This window comes from Camellia sinensis, chromosome 5 (assembly GCF_055761805.1).
Source record: "Camellia sinensis isolate YWXY chromosome 5, ASM5576180v1, whole genome shotgun sequence".
NCBI lineage: Eukaryota > Viridiplantae > Streptophyta > Magnoliopsida > Ericales > Theaceae > Camellia > Camellia sinensis.
The window spans coordinates 84309752-84324031 of record NC_138965.1 but is presented as its reverse complement, the minus strand read 5'-3'; the positions used below and the strand labels follow the sequence as shown (position 1 = coordinate 84324031).

At 36.6% G+C, this 14280-nt stretch overlaps 2 protein-coding genes and 1 long non-coding RNA gene across 4 annotated transcripts; 1 reads left to right on the top strand and 2 right to left on the bottom strand.

The window, feature by feature from the left end:
• Positions 1 to 3263: 3263 nt before the first annotated feature.
• LOC145790130 (uncharacterized) lies at positions 3264 to 8650 on the bottom strand. The gene is made up of 3 exons (XM_082867965.1): positions 8371 to 8650; positions 8030 to 8280; positions 3264 to 3598 (listed from the first exon to the last, which is right to left on the bottom strand). Exons 1-3 carry the CDS (start codon positions 8633 to 8635, stop codon positions 3350 to 3352), a joined length of 765 nt encoding a protein of 254 aa, XP_082724091.1. The 5' UTR covers positions 8636 to 8650; the 3' UTR covers positions 3264 to 3349.
• LOC145790129 (uncharacterized) lies at positions 5688 to 7154 on the top strand. Of its 2 annotated transcripts, none has more exons than XR_014328780.1 (3): positions 5688 to 5892; positions 6005 to 6067; positions 7048 to 7154. It is a non-coding gene; the product is annotated as an uncharacterized LOC145790129 (long non-coding RNA). The 2 variants fall into 2 exon arrangements; XR_014328781.1 differs by having other exon boundaries at positions 6005 to 6060; positions 7048 to 7114.
• A 563-nt stretch (positions 8651 to 9213) lies between the features above and the next one.
• Positions 9214 to 12937, bottom strand: LOC145791502 (uncharacterized). Its single transcript, XM_082871857.1, has 4 exons — positions 10671 to 12937; positions 10263 to 10568; positions 10075 to 10162; positions 9214 to 9987 (listed from the first exon to the last, which is right to left on the bottom strand). Exons 1-4 carry the CDS (start codon positions 12935 to 12937, stop codon positions 9214 to 9216), a joined length of 3435 nt encoding a protein of 1144 aa, XP_082727983.1.
• Positions 12938 to 14280: the final 1343 nt, after the last annotated feature.

Sequence of the window (14280 nt, the reverse complement as noted above, 5' to 3'; positions counted from 1 at the left end):
TTTCGCGACTAATCAATTGGTCGCCAATTGTGACATTCTGCAACCAAAATTTGTTTGGTCGCCAATTGGGACATTTCACGACCAAAAATTATGGTCGCCAATTGTGACATTCTGCGACCAATATTTTTTTGGTCGCCAATTGTGACATTCTGCGACCAAAAAATTAGTCGCCAAAACTATAAAAACAAAACCAAATGTTGGTCGCCAATACCCAACAAAATAAACCTGTAATTTATAATAATTCATCCAATTTATTCAATATAATCTGTAAAAAAAAGAAATCATTCAAACCAACAAATAAATTGAATCATCAACATTCAACAAAATACATACATCAACCATTTCTGAACCTGTTTAATTAAAGTCAGCAACTATTATAAGTTTACATCCGCAAATAATTCGAAACTACATATTTCATCTAGCATAAAAATTAAACACGTTTTAAATTTTTATCCATGTACATCAACCCAAAAATATAACTAGTTGTCTACCAAATATTTTCTATAGACACCCATCCAAAAATATAAGTAGTAGAGTATCCAAAAATATATTTTCTATATACATCTATACAAAAATATATAATCCTTCTAAAAATCCAAAAAGTGCCAATTTGTCCTGTACAATTCAGCTTTGTGCACGAGTTCATCCATCTATACCATAAAATAAGAGAAATAATGTCAGGTAAAATTGGACAAATAACAAATTATGTCCATGAAAGCAAAGGTCACATTAGCAAATTCAATGACTATCATTATCAAATTGTAAATAAAACAATACCATTCTTATGTGTATAGAATAAATTGGATCAGCCACCATTCCAGATCCAAAATAATGCCACACAACAGAAACCAACATGGCAACTGGAATTGATCCATATTATCAATAACTCCGAGAAATCCTCAATGAACCTTTCATGTGACAATTGGATTTCAATCCTAAACCAACCACTAATATATTATATTATATTTATCATGCATGTATTGATCAGTGATAGAAAAACTTGCAAGCAAACAAAAAATAATTTATAGCAGCTCTCTAATAAATTTGATGCATCGATGATTAATCTAAATACAAACTATTAATTGGTGTTGATAGTCACCACCATATATAGTTCACGTTTAATTTGTATTCTTTCTTCTGTAACGATGCCATTTAACATCACTACCTGAAGATCATATTCCATCAAAATAAATACAAACACTACAATTTGCATACAACATAATGCATGGTGTTCTCAGTCATATATTATCTTGAAAAAGGCCCACAATCCATGATATATGATTTGTAATGTATTTTTGGGAGAGTTGCTAATGTGTAGCATTAGAAATTTAGAAATTAGGCAATATTTAAAAATCAAGAAGTTTCTCAATTTCACTACAGGAAGTGTGCACTTTTGCAGTTTCTTAAACATTGTAATTTCAAAGCATGTGCAATTCGACATTTCTTCGAACAAAAATTGTAAAAATATATAATTTCAGAATATAGACCACCAGTTTGCTCCAAAAACAAGCATCCAGACAGATCAGGATGATTGACAGCTCAGGAAAAAGCCAGACAGAGCTGGAGCACACACTGAAGCCAGACAGATCCATCTGCTGCCCATCCAGACAGATCAGGATGATCTTTATGAAGCCAGACAGATCATGCAAACCACTTGAGGAAAAGAAAGAATAAAAAAGAAGAAATAGAGAGGAGCAGACCCACACTGCTGCCACAGTGTTACACAGCAACACAGCACAATGCACCAATCTGCTGCTGATGAAGACAGCAGCCAACTGACAGATTTTATTGATGCAATACTTCACCATGATGACCATCAAAGGAAGAGAAAAGAAGGAAAAAGAATAAATAGAGAAGAGCCAATTCAGAGCAGTTTCGGACCCCAAACGCCCCAATTTTGCCTACTTTGTCACACGTTTATGTCCTACATAACCAATCATGCGTCCTATCGAACAGTTGCTTGCTTTCACAAGTTTGTTTGATCTAGGCCGAGGTGACCGCTACGATCTCTGGTTGTTTCCAGGCTGTTTCCAACAATATTGCCCCAACCGGCTCGTTTTTTCCTTTTTTCTCACATTTTGGTTTCCGTGGAACATTCACAAATTTTGGTTTAACTATTCATCCTTCGATCAGTGGAACATTACAATGCATTAAAGTTTCTTTTCTAGTCAACATAAACTATTCTGTAAATTCCATCTTTCAAATTTAGAACTAAAATTAGTTTAAAGACAACTATTTCTATATGATATTCTCATCAAACGTTTATTTGCCTTTAATTTGAACATAAATATAATCAAATATGGTTTAACACACTTACCAATTACCACTGAGCCATCTATTGTCGAGAATTTGGTGGATTGCGATTTTCCAAAACTTGTGCCAACATGCTCTGAAGTCCAAAAAGCTGCTGCTGCATGTCCTCACGTTGTCTTGTATTCTCTGCCTCTTTCATTTGTTGCTCCTCTTCTTTTTTTTGTTGCTCCTCACGGTTGCTCTGCTGCTCCGCACGGAGTATCTCCAACTCGGATGTAAGCCTTTTCAATTGCTCGTCACGTGCTTGTGATGCAGCCGAGAACCCAGAATCACAAGAAGAAGGCTTTGGTCCAACCCCAAATCCTCTTAAGTATCCCTTCTTCTTACCAAGAACCACTCTTGATATATCCTCTTGCCTCATCGGCGTTCCAGCCTCGATAGACTCATCCCGCACCCTTGTCATTTGCTCCTATAATTGTAAAATATAAATATTGTTAGTATAAGACAAACACAAAAGTTGCATGTATAAGTGTCCAAATGATTGGAATACTTGCATGTAAATCACCGCATATAGGATCAATCCACTGTTTTGTCCTCTTGTGTTGATGAGTGTGCTTGTAGAAATTACAAAGATCTGGCAACACTCCACCATTTTCCTTCACCTGTTATTTGCCAAACACCACATAGAACACTCCTTCAGTAATATGGTTAATTCGTGAAACAAGTGTGGATAAAGGTAATAAAATCAATGAAATACATCTCACCGCAATACTCATTGCTGCCGGAAAAGATCGCGACCCACTTGTGTGATTGTAGGGTAGCTTGCTCCTATTTTGTTTGCCGGCGTCGTAGCGACGCTACAAAAATCCACATTGTACGGGTTATTACATATATAGTTAAATTACTAAGTCATTTTTTTTGGGTCATGGTTACATACAAAAATCCACATTGTTGGTGTTTGTGACATATATAGTTAAACAATGATAACAGTACTAAGAAGCCTTGTGAAGGTGGTCAAATACTTATTTTTTATAGGTAGATAATTTGATCCTTCATTCTATATGATTTCACAGAGCTTGTTATTAATACATTATTATTATATAACTAAATCATAACATACCTTGTTTGCAGGATCTAACCATACTTCGTCAATCAAATACTTCCAATCATCTAATTTGATTCCTTTGTATGGATGAGCATAGGGATTAGTTCCCGCATCCACAAGCTTCTCCCATTTCTTCTTCATTCTGCACTTCCAATCTTTATGTAACACGTTACACTTCTTTTCCACAACTTGCTGGGATAGTGCATTGTCCTCATAATTATCCCCTATTTCAAATGTATCCTATAATCAATGCAAACCAAATAAGAAACTTGCAATTATGTAATGTGAAGGCTAAAAATATGTAGTTACAGTGATATTTAATTACAGCGAGGTGCAAAATTTAATGAAACAGAACATCACTTCATAAACGAAAGAACACATTTAAATAATGAAAATCGCTTCATAAACCTTAGGTGCAAAATTTAATGAAAAAGAAAGAACATCACTTCATAAACCTTAGGTGCAAAATTTATCTATGATATTTAAAGAAAAAAACCAATCTCTAAACAAGTCCTCCCAAGGACTGCAAAAACCCAAATCCACAACAAAACACATTCCTAAGGATCAAGCAATGGCAACAATCACCCCTTGCACTATTAAAATATCCACAACAGGAAAACAATACTGAACCAACACAATTCAGCAAGAAACCCCTCTGCTGCAGTCCCCCAAAACAATCCAGCAGCAGGCATTTCAAAACTCCCCTGTGACACACAGCAGCAGGCAACAGAACAGCAATAGGCAACATTTCTAACTCTATACAGCAGCAGGCCACAACATCAGAACTGGGATCCTCATGAAGAACCACTGTTTGAGTGAGCTAATTCATAGCAGCAGCCCTGAGTTTGATTGGAATGTGGAGCTTGTTCCCATTATGGGATGGTTACACATAACAAACAAGAGCAAAGCATTGAAATCCCTAACTTACATGTATACACATAACAAATCAGTTGTCTAAGCTTCGTTAAATGTTTTCCTTAAATTCTCTCAAGTGTTCTAGCATTGTTCTAGGTCTAATTCAAACCTTAACTAAATGTCAAATGCATACAAGAAGAGTCCTATGTGAAAGAAGGTTACAAAACAAAAGCATAGACAAAACCGGGGTTTTTTGCATGTGCAGGAGCCAATGCGCACGTGTGGGATGGTTACGGCAGGTGCAGCCTGCATCTGCCTTTTTTTCAGAATCAAAACTGTGAACTAGGGAAATCGCCGCACGTGCGGTTCTGGGCACAAATTATCTGTTCAAAATTCAGCAAGTTCCTAGGCTGTTTTCTTCCATTTTTCTTGAGTTGGGACTTATGGAACTTGACCTAAAACATGTAAAATCAATGATGAATATGAAAATATGATTGTTTTCCAAATCAAAACATCAAAACACAATAAAATTCTAAGATTCAAAGATCAAATCCATGGTTCAAGTTATGAAATTCTTGAATATAGTTTCCTTTAAACTCATCTTCAAAAATCTGCTCTCTGTCTTTAAAACATGATTTCAAACATGTAAATATCTTGAAATCAAAAGAAGATATGGAAGTAAGGATCCAAATGTATCAAGATCATCAAAAATTACGTATATCAAGATTGAAATTCCTAAGCTTCATGCCTAGTCCTTCATTTTAATTTCTTCATTCTTAAACCAAATTGATCCTAGTTTCTTTTCAATCTTAGATGTTAGGAAGGTCTGCTATAGGATTTAGGATAGAAATCATACCTTAGAACACTTTTTAGGTTAGATTTGTTGAAGTTCTTGAGTCCTCCCTCTTTTCTCTCTTCTTTCTCTTTTCTTCTCCTTTCTTCTCCTCTTTTCTAGCTTCTTCTAACGTTTGCTGCAGATTTTCTTCTATTTGTTTGGCTTTGGTCCTAAGTTTTTATTTGGTAAAATAGGGCAAGAGTTGGAAAGTTCATTAGTTGGTTAATTTCCTTGCTTTAACTTAACTAATTAAGATCAAGACTAAGAAATCCTAATTTATGTGAAGTGCCTAAGCAAGTGCCTCAGCAAGTGCCTCTATGTGAAGGCCACCTCCATCTCCAAGTAAATCTTATCCATCTCTCTAAAACTAGTTGGAGGCTTTGGTCATCCAATTTTAGACTTTAGTTCTCCAATATTGTTGTTCTCTATATTCTTAAGGCTGCCTCAGTTGGCACCTTGCCTACCTATAATGGTTTGTCACCCCTTACATATGTACCCTACTTCCTAGAAGGCTTCTGCAGCCATTTGACTCACCTCCAATGACCATAGAAGGTTTCCAGTCATATGCCTGATTTGTTTCTCAATGACATTGAACCTAATAAGACATGTCTCAACTCTTATACAAATATTTTGATTGTAGTTGTGGACTTTGTGCTTCCTAATATCCCTTGATGATTGTCAATAGAAGAAACACCTTGATGAATTGGCAGACTAAATGATAATTGATTTTTTATCAGCCTAGTATGAGTTGGTTTTATTTTAACAGTTATCACTATTGTTGTATTTTCTTTCGTGTTCTGAATTTCAGGATGGAAGACTAGTGTGCATTAGTTCCATTCAACAGGTTAGGACTGTCATTCCTTTTTGGATAGTAGATTTGTTGAGTTTTTATGCTCAAAACAAATGAATTATATGCTTCTTTTATGATTTGCACTTACTCAAGCCAATCTTTGCAGATTGACTTTGCGGTGACAGTGTCAGCATTGCTTGGTGTTCCCTTTCCTTTTGGAAGGTGCAGTGTACGCATTCTGTGAATTTTAACTTTTGAATCATCATTTTCATTGCATGATTTTTCAAATTAATTGTTAGATGAATTTCTTGATATGTTGTAGACAAGTCAGTAGTGTTTGTTTCTGGCATATAAAGCATTCCTATATTAGCTATATTAAATTTTTTTTTTAGATAATATGCTTCACTAGTGATGGTGGACCATTGAATTAGTAGAAACATTTCTATCCAGAGATGTGAAATTTCTAAAAGGGTCTCCATGTGCTCAATCATTTATTAGAGTTGAGGATGGTAAAGTTGAAATTTTATAGCTTCATATGATTTTCCTTGGTGAATTTAGAAGATACGGAGCTAGTTTCTTCATGTGCACTCCACATCTTTATCCATATGCCTTTTTTCCTTTTCTAGTATATCATTATTTTCTACACATGAAGGGTTTTTTTTTTTTTTTTGGGTGCTAATATTCAGTGGACATAATATAATTTAAGTAGTTACTGGCAATCAAATGAAATGAAGCACAGTGGCATGAAGTTTATTGATATCACTACATGACCAGTGTTGCAATTTCGTTGGATTTGTTTTAAACATCTGGATGGTTATGTTTTTGTCATGCCAAAAAATAAATGAAAAATCAGACTTTTCAGAAATTGAAGTTGTCGACCATGAGAATTTTGTTTCCATTCTATTGCCAGTTTTTGTAGAACTGTTTTGCATTGTTGGTATAGCAAACACCGTCACTCTGGAAATAAAATCCTTTTCCGGTATGATTTAACTTTTTCATTTTGCTTTCACTGGTATTGTATTTGAACATCTAAAAGTTATGTCTTTGATTTCATTTTCTTAAGAGCTTGCTTTGCTATTTGATATTTAAATTTGTAGTTACATTTGAGAATGTCGTATAAACTATATCTTGCTACCATGCCACTGCATTACTGCACTTTTCTTTGACATTATGAAATTTATCTTTCTAAAATAATTAATTTATTTACAGCATTGGACGTGTGAATCCTGAACTGTATGCTTTAGCTTCTGGAACATGGAATTTCGAAAGCTCTAAAAAGGGTATTTACCAAAATCAATCAAACACGGAAGAATGGATGCAAAATTATGTCAACCACAGTGTATTCAACCATAGTGTATCCTAGTCTAAATCTCATACTTTATATACTAAGGGTAGAGCAGTCCAGAAAAGTTATTTGCTTGAACGCTAAATCGATTAAAGAGCACAGATAACACAGACCTTCTAATCAGTCACAAGAAGTTGAGTTTTGTATACGTGTACAAGCGCTAAATTGTTTGGACATTATATTCATATGCCATTTTCTCCTTTTTTGGATTTATTTTCTTTAATATAATCATTAGACCAATTATGTCTAAATCAGGAGATTTAAGCTCTTGAACAAGCCGTTGTCGCCTTAGAGCGAAAATAAGTTAGGCCCAGCTACACTGATAGACATATTCATATGAACCTGTCAACTAATGTGTAACACGATTCATTGTTAGTATATGGTGATTCATTCTTATTCTTATTCATTCTTACACATCAAGAGTTTTGCTGTAGTACCTAATTTATTATTTTAAATAAAGTACTCAGTAAGATAACTTTTAAAATATTATTATCATATGATTCTTCTAGAGTATCAATGAAACACGATTCATTAATAATTATAATCCCCTCTTCCACTTTGATATACATAACATGTTTTTTTAATTTAGTATAAATCTATATCATTCTATACGAAATTACAAAATTAAATAAATCTACACCATGCTATATATATATATATATAACATTTAATAAGTATAGGTATTCCAAACATTGAATCTAACTATCTTCCTAAACATTGAATCTAACTTGTCTTCCCAAACATTGAATCTAAAGTGCACTTCTTCCATATAGGTATTCCTACATGCACATGAAAAGTGCACTTCTTCCATAATCCACACATACTATGAAAGAAATTAAATCATACCCGGACAGCTTGTACAACAGCCCCTTTTGTTGCAGGATCAGCAACAGTCCAACTTTTAACGCCTTGAATGGGGCACATCCTCCTAATCTGAATGCCAATCTCATTAGCTCCTGGGGTCGCTAGCACCCCTTCGAATGCATTGAATGTCTCAGTGATTGGAATGTGGAGCTTGTTCCCATTATTGTTGGCAACTCTTTTTGCTGTTGCTTTTCCAACTGTTGGTCCCCGCACTCGCCTTGATGAAGATGCACCTACATATTTGATAATGTTATTAGTGTATTTACTAATGTAAAAATATAAACAATGGATACATTGAAGGTAGATGAAACATATTTAATTACCTGCGCCACTTGTTTGACTTTGAGGAGATGGTGCCTGCGTTTCAGACAGAGATGCTTCACAAATCTCAAATCCATGTGGTGCATTAGTTTGAGACGGCGTTGGTGCAATAGTCTCAGATCCTGACAACACATTCATTTGAGACAAAGATGGTCCAATAGGCTCACATCCATCTGCTGCAAGACCGTCCGGATAATCTATACATGTATCGGTCGAGGGTGAGTAGGGTTCAAGTAATGCCCTCTTCGGTGGTGGTAAACGGCGCATCTTCTTTGCAGGTGCCATTCTATTACATTTTAACATAATCAAACGAGAAGTGCACAATGAGCACATGGATAAGCACAATTTTTTATTGTGAACACATACATATACGTCAACAGTAATAATTAACAAATAAAATAGCTACGAAATGAACATACATGAAAATATTAATTTCATACATATATATGAAGCCATCTACATAAATTTAATCCATCTACTAAGAAATGAAATCCAACACAGCAACGGTCTGCAGATACACAGCACAGAACAGATACACAGCCATGAGCAACAAAACAAATCAGTCACCACAGATCAACACATCACAGCAAAAACAGAACAGGAACTACAGACAGCCAGCCCTTCAGTTATGTACACTACAGCAGACACACAGCACAGAACACACTCTAAATCAAATGCACCAGAACAGAACAACAACCAGGGCAGCAGTTCACAAGTTAATATTAGACCAAACTCTCCAACTAAACGGACAGCACAGCAGCAACATATATAACAAAAAGTGTTGTAGTATGTCCTCAAATAGTATGTAGTAAATACATCAAGGTTCTATGTCACGATTTATATAGTTAAACAATGTCAAATTCGTCTTCTTCTTGCTCATCATCGTCCTCAATGAAGTCATCTTCGTCGGTATCACAAATGAAAGCATCAGCAACACCCTCGACTTGTGTTTGACTATGAGATTGTGAAACCATTGTATTTGGAATAATTTCACCTTCAATATCATCTCTACACAAAACCCCTTGATCGCCACCGCCTTCAACTTGCATACCGTTTCCGTCCACAATTGGTACAACCTCGGTGGTTTCATTTTGTTGTAACACACTATTTAGAGCATCATCAGGTAAACCATCCATCTCTGGCACATTCCATATTCCTCGATGGTGGAATCGTTCTACAACTTTCCAATTCCCACCTAATTTTGTATCATTAACGTAGAATACTTGTTCTACTTGAGCTGGGAATACAAAGGGGTCATGTTCATACCATCGACTTTTTACATCGACACTTGTGACATGTGTATCCGTGAGACAAGTCCTCTTGCTACCGGTGTTATACCATTCACATTGGTACAAAACAACTCGATGTCTAAACAAATATGTCATTTCCCACACTTTCTTCAAGTAACCGTAGAAACGCATTGAATGACCCTCATGCTCCCCTTCTACAACCAGCCCACTATTTTGAGTTTTACGACGGTTATCACGGTCGATGGTATGAAATCGAACACCATTAGAAATGCATCCCGAATATGTGTTGACTATTGCACTGGAACCGTTGGCCAATGACCACAATTCATCCGTTGCTTCCAGCGACCCTTGATTCCGCAACTGATTTATCTACATAAGCAATATGTGTTATGTTACTTTGTTCAAGTTGGTTATAGCATAATGTGCTCACATGTTGGATAGATAGGTATGTCTTACACGTTCTTTGAACCACTTAGGAAATTCATCCCGTTGCCTCTCTGTGGTGTCACATGTACCTCCATTTTGCAAAATGTTCTTGTGTTCCCTAATTAATAAGAATAGTCGATAAGTAAGACATATGAGTACGAATAATCAGACAATACGTGTTATGGCGAAAAACACTTTTTTGAGGCCTGAAAACATACTGTAGATATTGTTCCACGTCAAAGCTATTGTATAAGACAAACCACTGAGCCATCTCTCGTTCGTGGAGAGGCACATCGGGTGCCCTACTGATTAGACCAAATGGACGAACTTTTTGAGAGAAGATGGCTAACCCCAAGCCGTGATCACCACCGTCATCATTCCTTTCTTCTCGATTAAACACTGTTTCAAATCCATTAAGATACATCGAGCAGAAAGTTGTACACTCTTTGGAAATGTACGCCTCCGCAATTGATCCTTCAGGATGAGCTTTATTGGCAACAAATCCTTTTAGCATTCCAAGTAGCCTGCAAGAGAAATTTTTTTTACTATGTCCATACTACATTGTCAAAATATAGACTACCATTAAAGGTTGAAGACAGTGATATGGTAAGAGCATAAATAATTACCGTTCAATTGGGTACATCCATCGATATTGCACTGGCCCTCCCAGTATTGCCTCGCGCGGCAAATGAACAACCAAGTGAACCATGACATCAAAGAAAGCTGGAGGGAAAATCTTCTCAAGCTTGCAAAGTACAAGTATGATTTGATCCTCTAGCTTCTGTAAATCGGTCACCTTCAACGTCTTTGAACACAGTTGTTGGAAGAAATTTCCTAACTCAAACAAAGTCGTACCAATTTCATTGTTAAGATACCTGCGCATCCCAACCGGAAGTAGTCGGTGTACAAGCACATGACAATCATGACTTTTGAGGCCTGAGATTTTGCCACTGTCAATATTCACGCAATTGGAGATGTTTGCTGCATAACCATCAGGATACTTGATTGATTTCAAAAAATCACCAAAGCCTTGTCTTTCTTTCGTGGATAATGTGTACACAGCTGGAGGCTTCACAAATGACCCATCACCACGACTCTGTAGGTGTAACTCCTTCCGAATTTTTAAATTTGCTAAATCAATCCGTGCTTTTTCTGTGTCCTTGTTCTTCCCATCCACATTTAATAGTGTCCCCATCAAATTGTCACAAATGTTCTTCTCTATGTGCATGACATCAAGGTTGTGTCGAAGCTTAAGCGTCTTCCAGTAAGGCAATTCAAACAGAATGCTTCTCTTTGCCCAATTCAGCACTGGATTTTCGTCCCTTTGTCTTTTCCTGTTATTTGGATGTTTTCCAAACGGCTTGTATGTCCCAGTCTGAATTTGCTCTAATATTTGCTCCCCTGATAACTCCAACGGTCTGCACCTAACCTCACTTTGTCCGTTAAACAACTTGCTCCTTCGCCATCTGTGGTTCTCGGGCAAGTAACGACGAGCACCTATGTACCCTATCTTACTTGTTAACCTTTGTGATGATGCGTCCTCATTACAAGTGGGACAAGCCAAATAACCTTTAGTAGTCCACCCGGACATGTTCCCATAGGCAGGGAAGTCGTTGATGGTCCACATCAGTGCAGCATGCATTCTAAATGACTCTTCGTTTTTCGCATCATAAGTTCGCACCCCATCCCCCCATAACTCCTTCAACTCCTCAATCAATGGCCGTAAGTAAACATCGATATCTCTTCCAGGAGCCGATCGTCCAGGAATAAGCAATGACATCATGGAGAAAGTCTCTTTCATACACTTCCATGGTGGGAGGTTGTAAGGCATTAGGATAACGGGCCACATACTGTATGATGTGCTCATATTTCCGAATGGATTGAAACCATCGGTGGCGAGCCCTAGCCTTACATTTCGTGGATCCATGGCGAACATAGGATGTTGTCGATCAAAGTCTTTCCATGCCTCAGCATCAGCTGGATGCCTCAAGATTCCATTATCCACACGTTTCTCCTTGTGCCATCTCATATCTGTAGCGGTCTTCTTGGACATATACAATCTCTTCAATCTTGGTGTCAATGGAAAGTACCTCAATATCTTGTGAGGGATCTTCTTACCCTTTCCGTTGTCCAACTTGTATCTAGGCTCTTCACACTTGGGGCAATTTTCAAGATTTGCATGCTCCTTCCAAAATAGTGCACAATCATACCTACAAGCATGAATGGGAACGTAGCCCAAACCCAAGTCACGTAAGAATCTTTTCGCAGCATATATGGTCCATGGAACAATCTCATCACACTCAGGTAGAGTGTCCTTGAAAACTTTCATAACCATATCAAATGACTTATTGCTCCACTTGTTGTACACCTTAATGTGAAGCATCTTAATAATAAATGACAACACAGTGAACCTTGTGCATTCCGGGTATAGTTTACGTTGAGCATCTTCAAATAACTTATCAAAGTTTCGCCCATCCACACTCTCAAAAGTAGCAGGTAATTCATCCCGTTCATCATCCAATGCAAAACCCCTACAAACCTCTTCCAACATAGTAGCCAAATCATCCCCATCATCCTGATCTTCGCCTACAATTTCACTATATATGTCATGGAGACCTTCATTCGGTATGAGAGGTTCAACCACGGGAACAAGTTCCCCATGGTGCACCCAGGTCTTGTAAGAAAGAGATATCCCTCTTCGAATCAAATGAATCCTAACAACGTGGATCGTATGTTCTTTGTCATTCAAGCAATCAATACATGGACACCGAAACTTATCCTCCAAGCCTACATTTCTCATCGCAAATTCAATAAATGAATTCACCCCTTCTTGATACTCCTTACTACTTAATCTATTTTTTATTGTCATCCAACCCTTGTCTATTTGGGCCATCTGAAAGGTTAAAGACAACCATTACAATAAGTAATCTACATAATATTACAGAAAGTGTTAGAAACTACAAAATGAAATATGCTAACAGTAACAGGAAGGACAGATTCGGACCAACAAGGGACAGCGAATAGTTGAAAATCAGCAGAGTAAAAGAGCTTATTCTACATACATGAACAACATTTGAGTTGTAAATAAATAAATTACACTATTAATTTGGAAAACATACAACATATCTCAGCAATTTCATATAATTAGACTAAACACATTTAATGTATGTCGAGAATTTAGTTCAAGTAGCCCAACAAAAGCAGCCAGCTACACTCAATGGAAGAGTAATTCCAAGAATATTGGCAAACTAACAGATCAGCAACACTATTAGCAGACTAGCAGACAATTACCAGGACTAACAGCTTCAACCCTCAGACCCTCTTTTTAACAGACTAGCAAAGGTAGCAGCAATAATCTGAGTTTTTTTTTTTATTTTCTTTTATGGATCAACATAGCAGAGGAACCCAACAGCAGGGGAAACAGATCAGCAGAACAGAATAGTGGAAGATTGTACTGCCACAATAGTGGAAGAGTTAATGCTGTTAGAGCAGAATAGTGGAACAGAATATTTAGACTGCCACAATAGTGGAAGATTGGACTGCCACAACAGATCAGCAGAACAGAATAGTGGAAGATCAACATACCAGAGTGTAATGCTGTTAGAGCTAAGTCTGCCAAATGAAAATGGAGTCAGATTTTGTACTAGACAGTTCATCCTCATAGAGTATGTCTTGGTTTGATGACTAAGACAATGATACATGAATATTTACCCCCCTTTCTTTTTACCTCCTACGTACGAACCATATGTATAAATATAGGACCTATCATATATATAAAATAATAAGATCCACTCTTATTTTTCAACGGATCATGCTAACGACAACTTATGGTCTGTCTTTAGGGGGAGGTAATACCAAAATAGTTAGAATACTAAGCACTTTTTACATATTTTGATACATATTTAGCACGTATATCAAGACTAATACTAATCATTGGGTGATCATTAGCATAAATTTTTGTAAATATGGTGTGTACATGGTGTTTGTTGTGCCGATTTGCATAATAGGCAAAAAAAAACATAGATGCTAATTACTTTATAAGTGTACAAAACTCCCACTCACAATAGAGAGAGTTTACAAGAGGTAAATAGGTAATATGCATATAAAAAATTATCTTCATAACACTTAATTTGCTGGTATCATGTTTCGTATCATTTTATTTGAACTTAGAAATGAAGAGCGACACATTAAATAAAAATAAAAAACAACCAATCAAGAGCACGAGATTATGAATGG

Bases quoted from the DNA above. Each gene is read 5' to 3' on its own strand.
- LOC145791502 (XM_082871857.1), bottom strand. From the start codon at position 12,937: ATGGCCCAAATAGACAAGGGTTGGATGACAATAAAAAATAGATTAAGT. The intron at 10,569-10,670 runs GTAATTATTTAT...TTTCTCTTGCAG, and splicing joins TGGATGTACCCAATTGAACG to GCTACTTGGAATGCTAAAAG. The intron at 9,988-10,074 runs GTAAGACATACC...TTGCTTATGTAG, and splicing joins CTAAGTGGTTCAAAGAACGT to ATAAATCAGTTGCGGAATCA.
- LOC145790130 (XM_082867965.1), bottom strand. From the start codon at position 8,635: ATGCGCCGTTTACCACCACCGAAGAGGGCATTACTTGAACCCTACTCA. The intron at 8,281-8,370 runs GTAATTAAATAT...TCAAATATGTAG, and splicing joins AAGTCAAACAAGTGGCGCAG to GTGCATCTTCATCAAGGCGA. The intron at 3,599-8,029 runs GTATGATTTAAT...CATTGATTATAG, and splicing joins CTGTTGTACAAGCTGTCCGG to GATACATTTGAAATAGGGGA.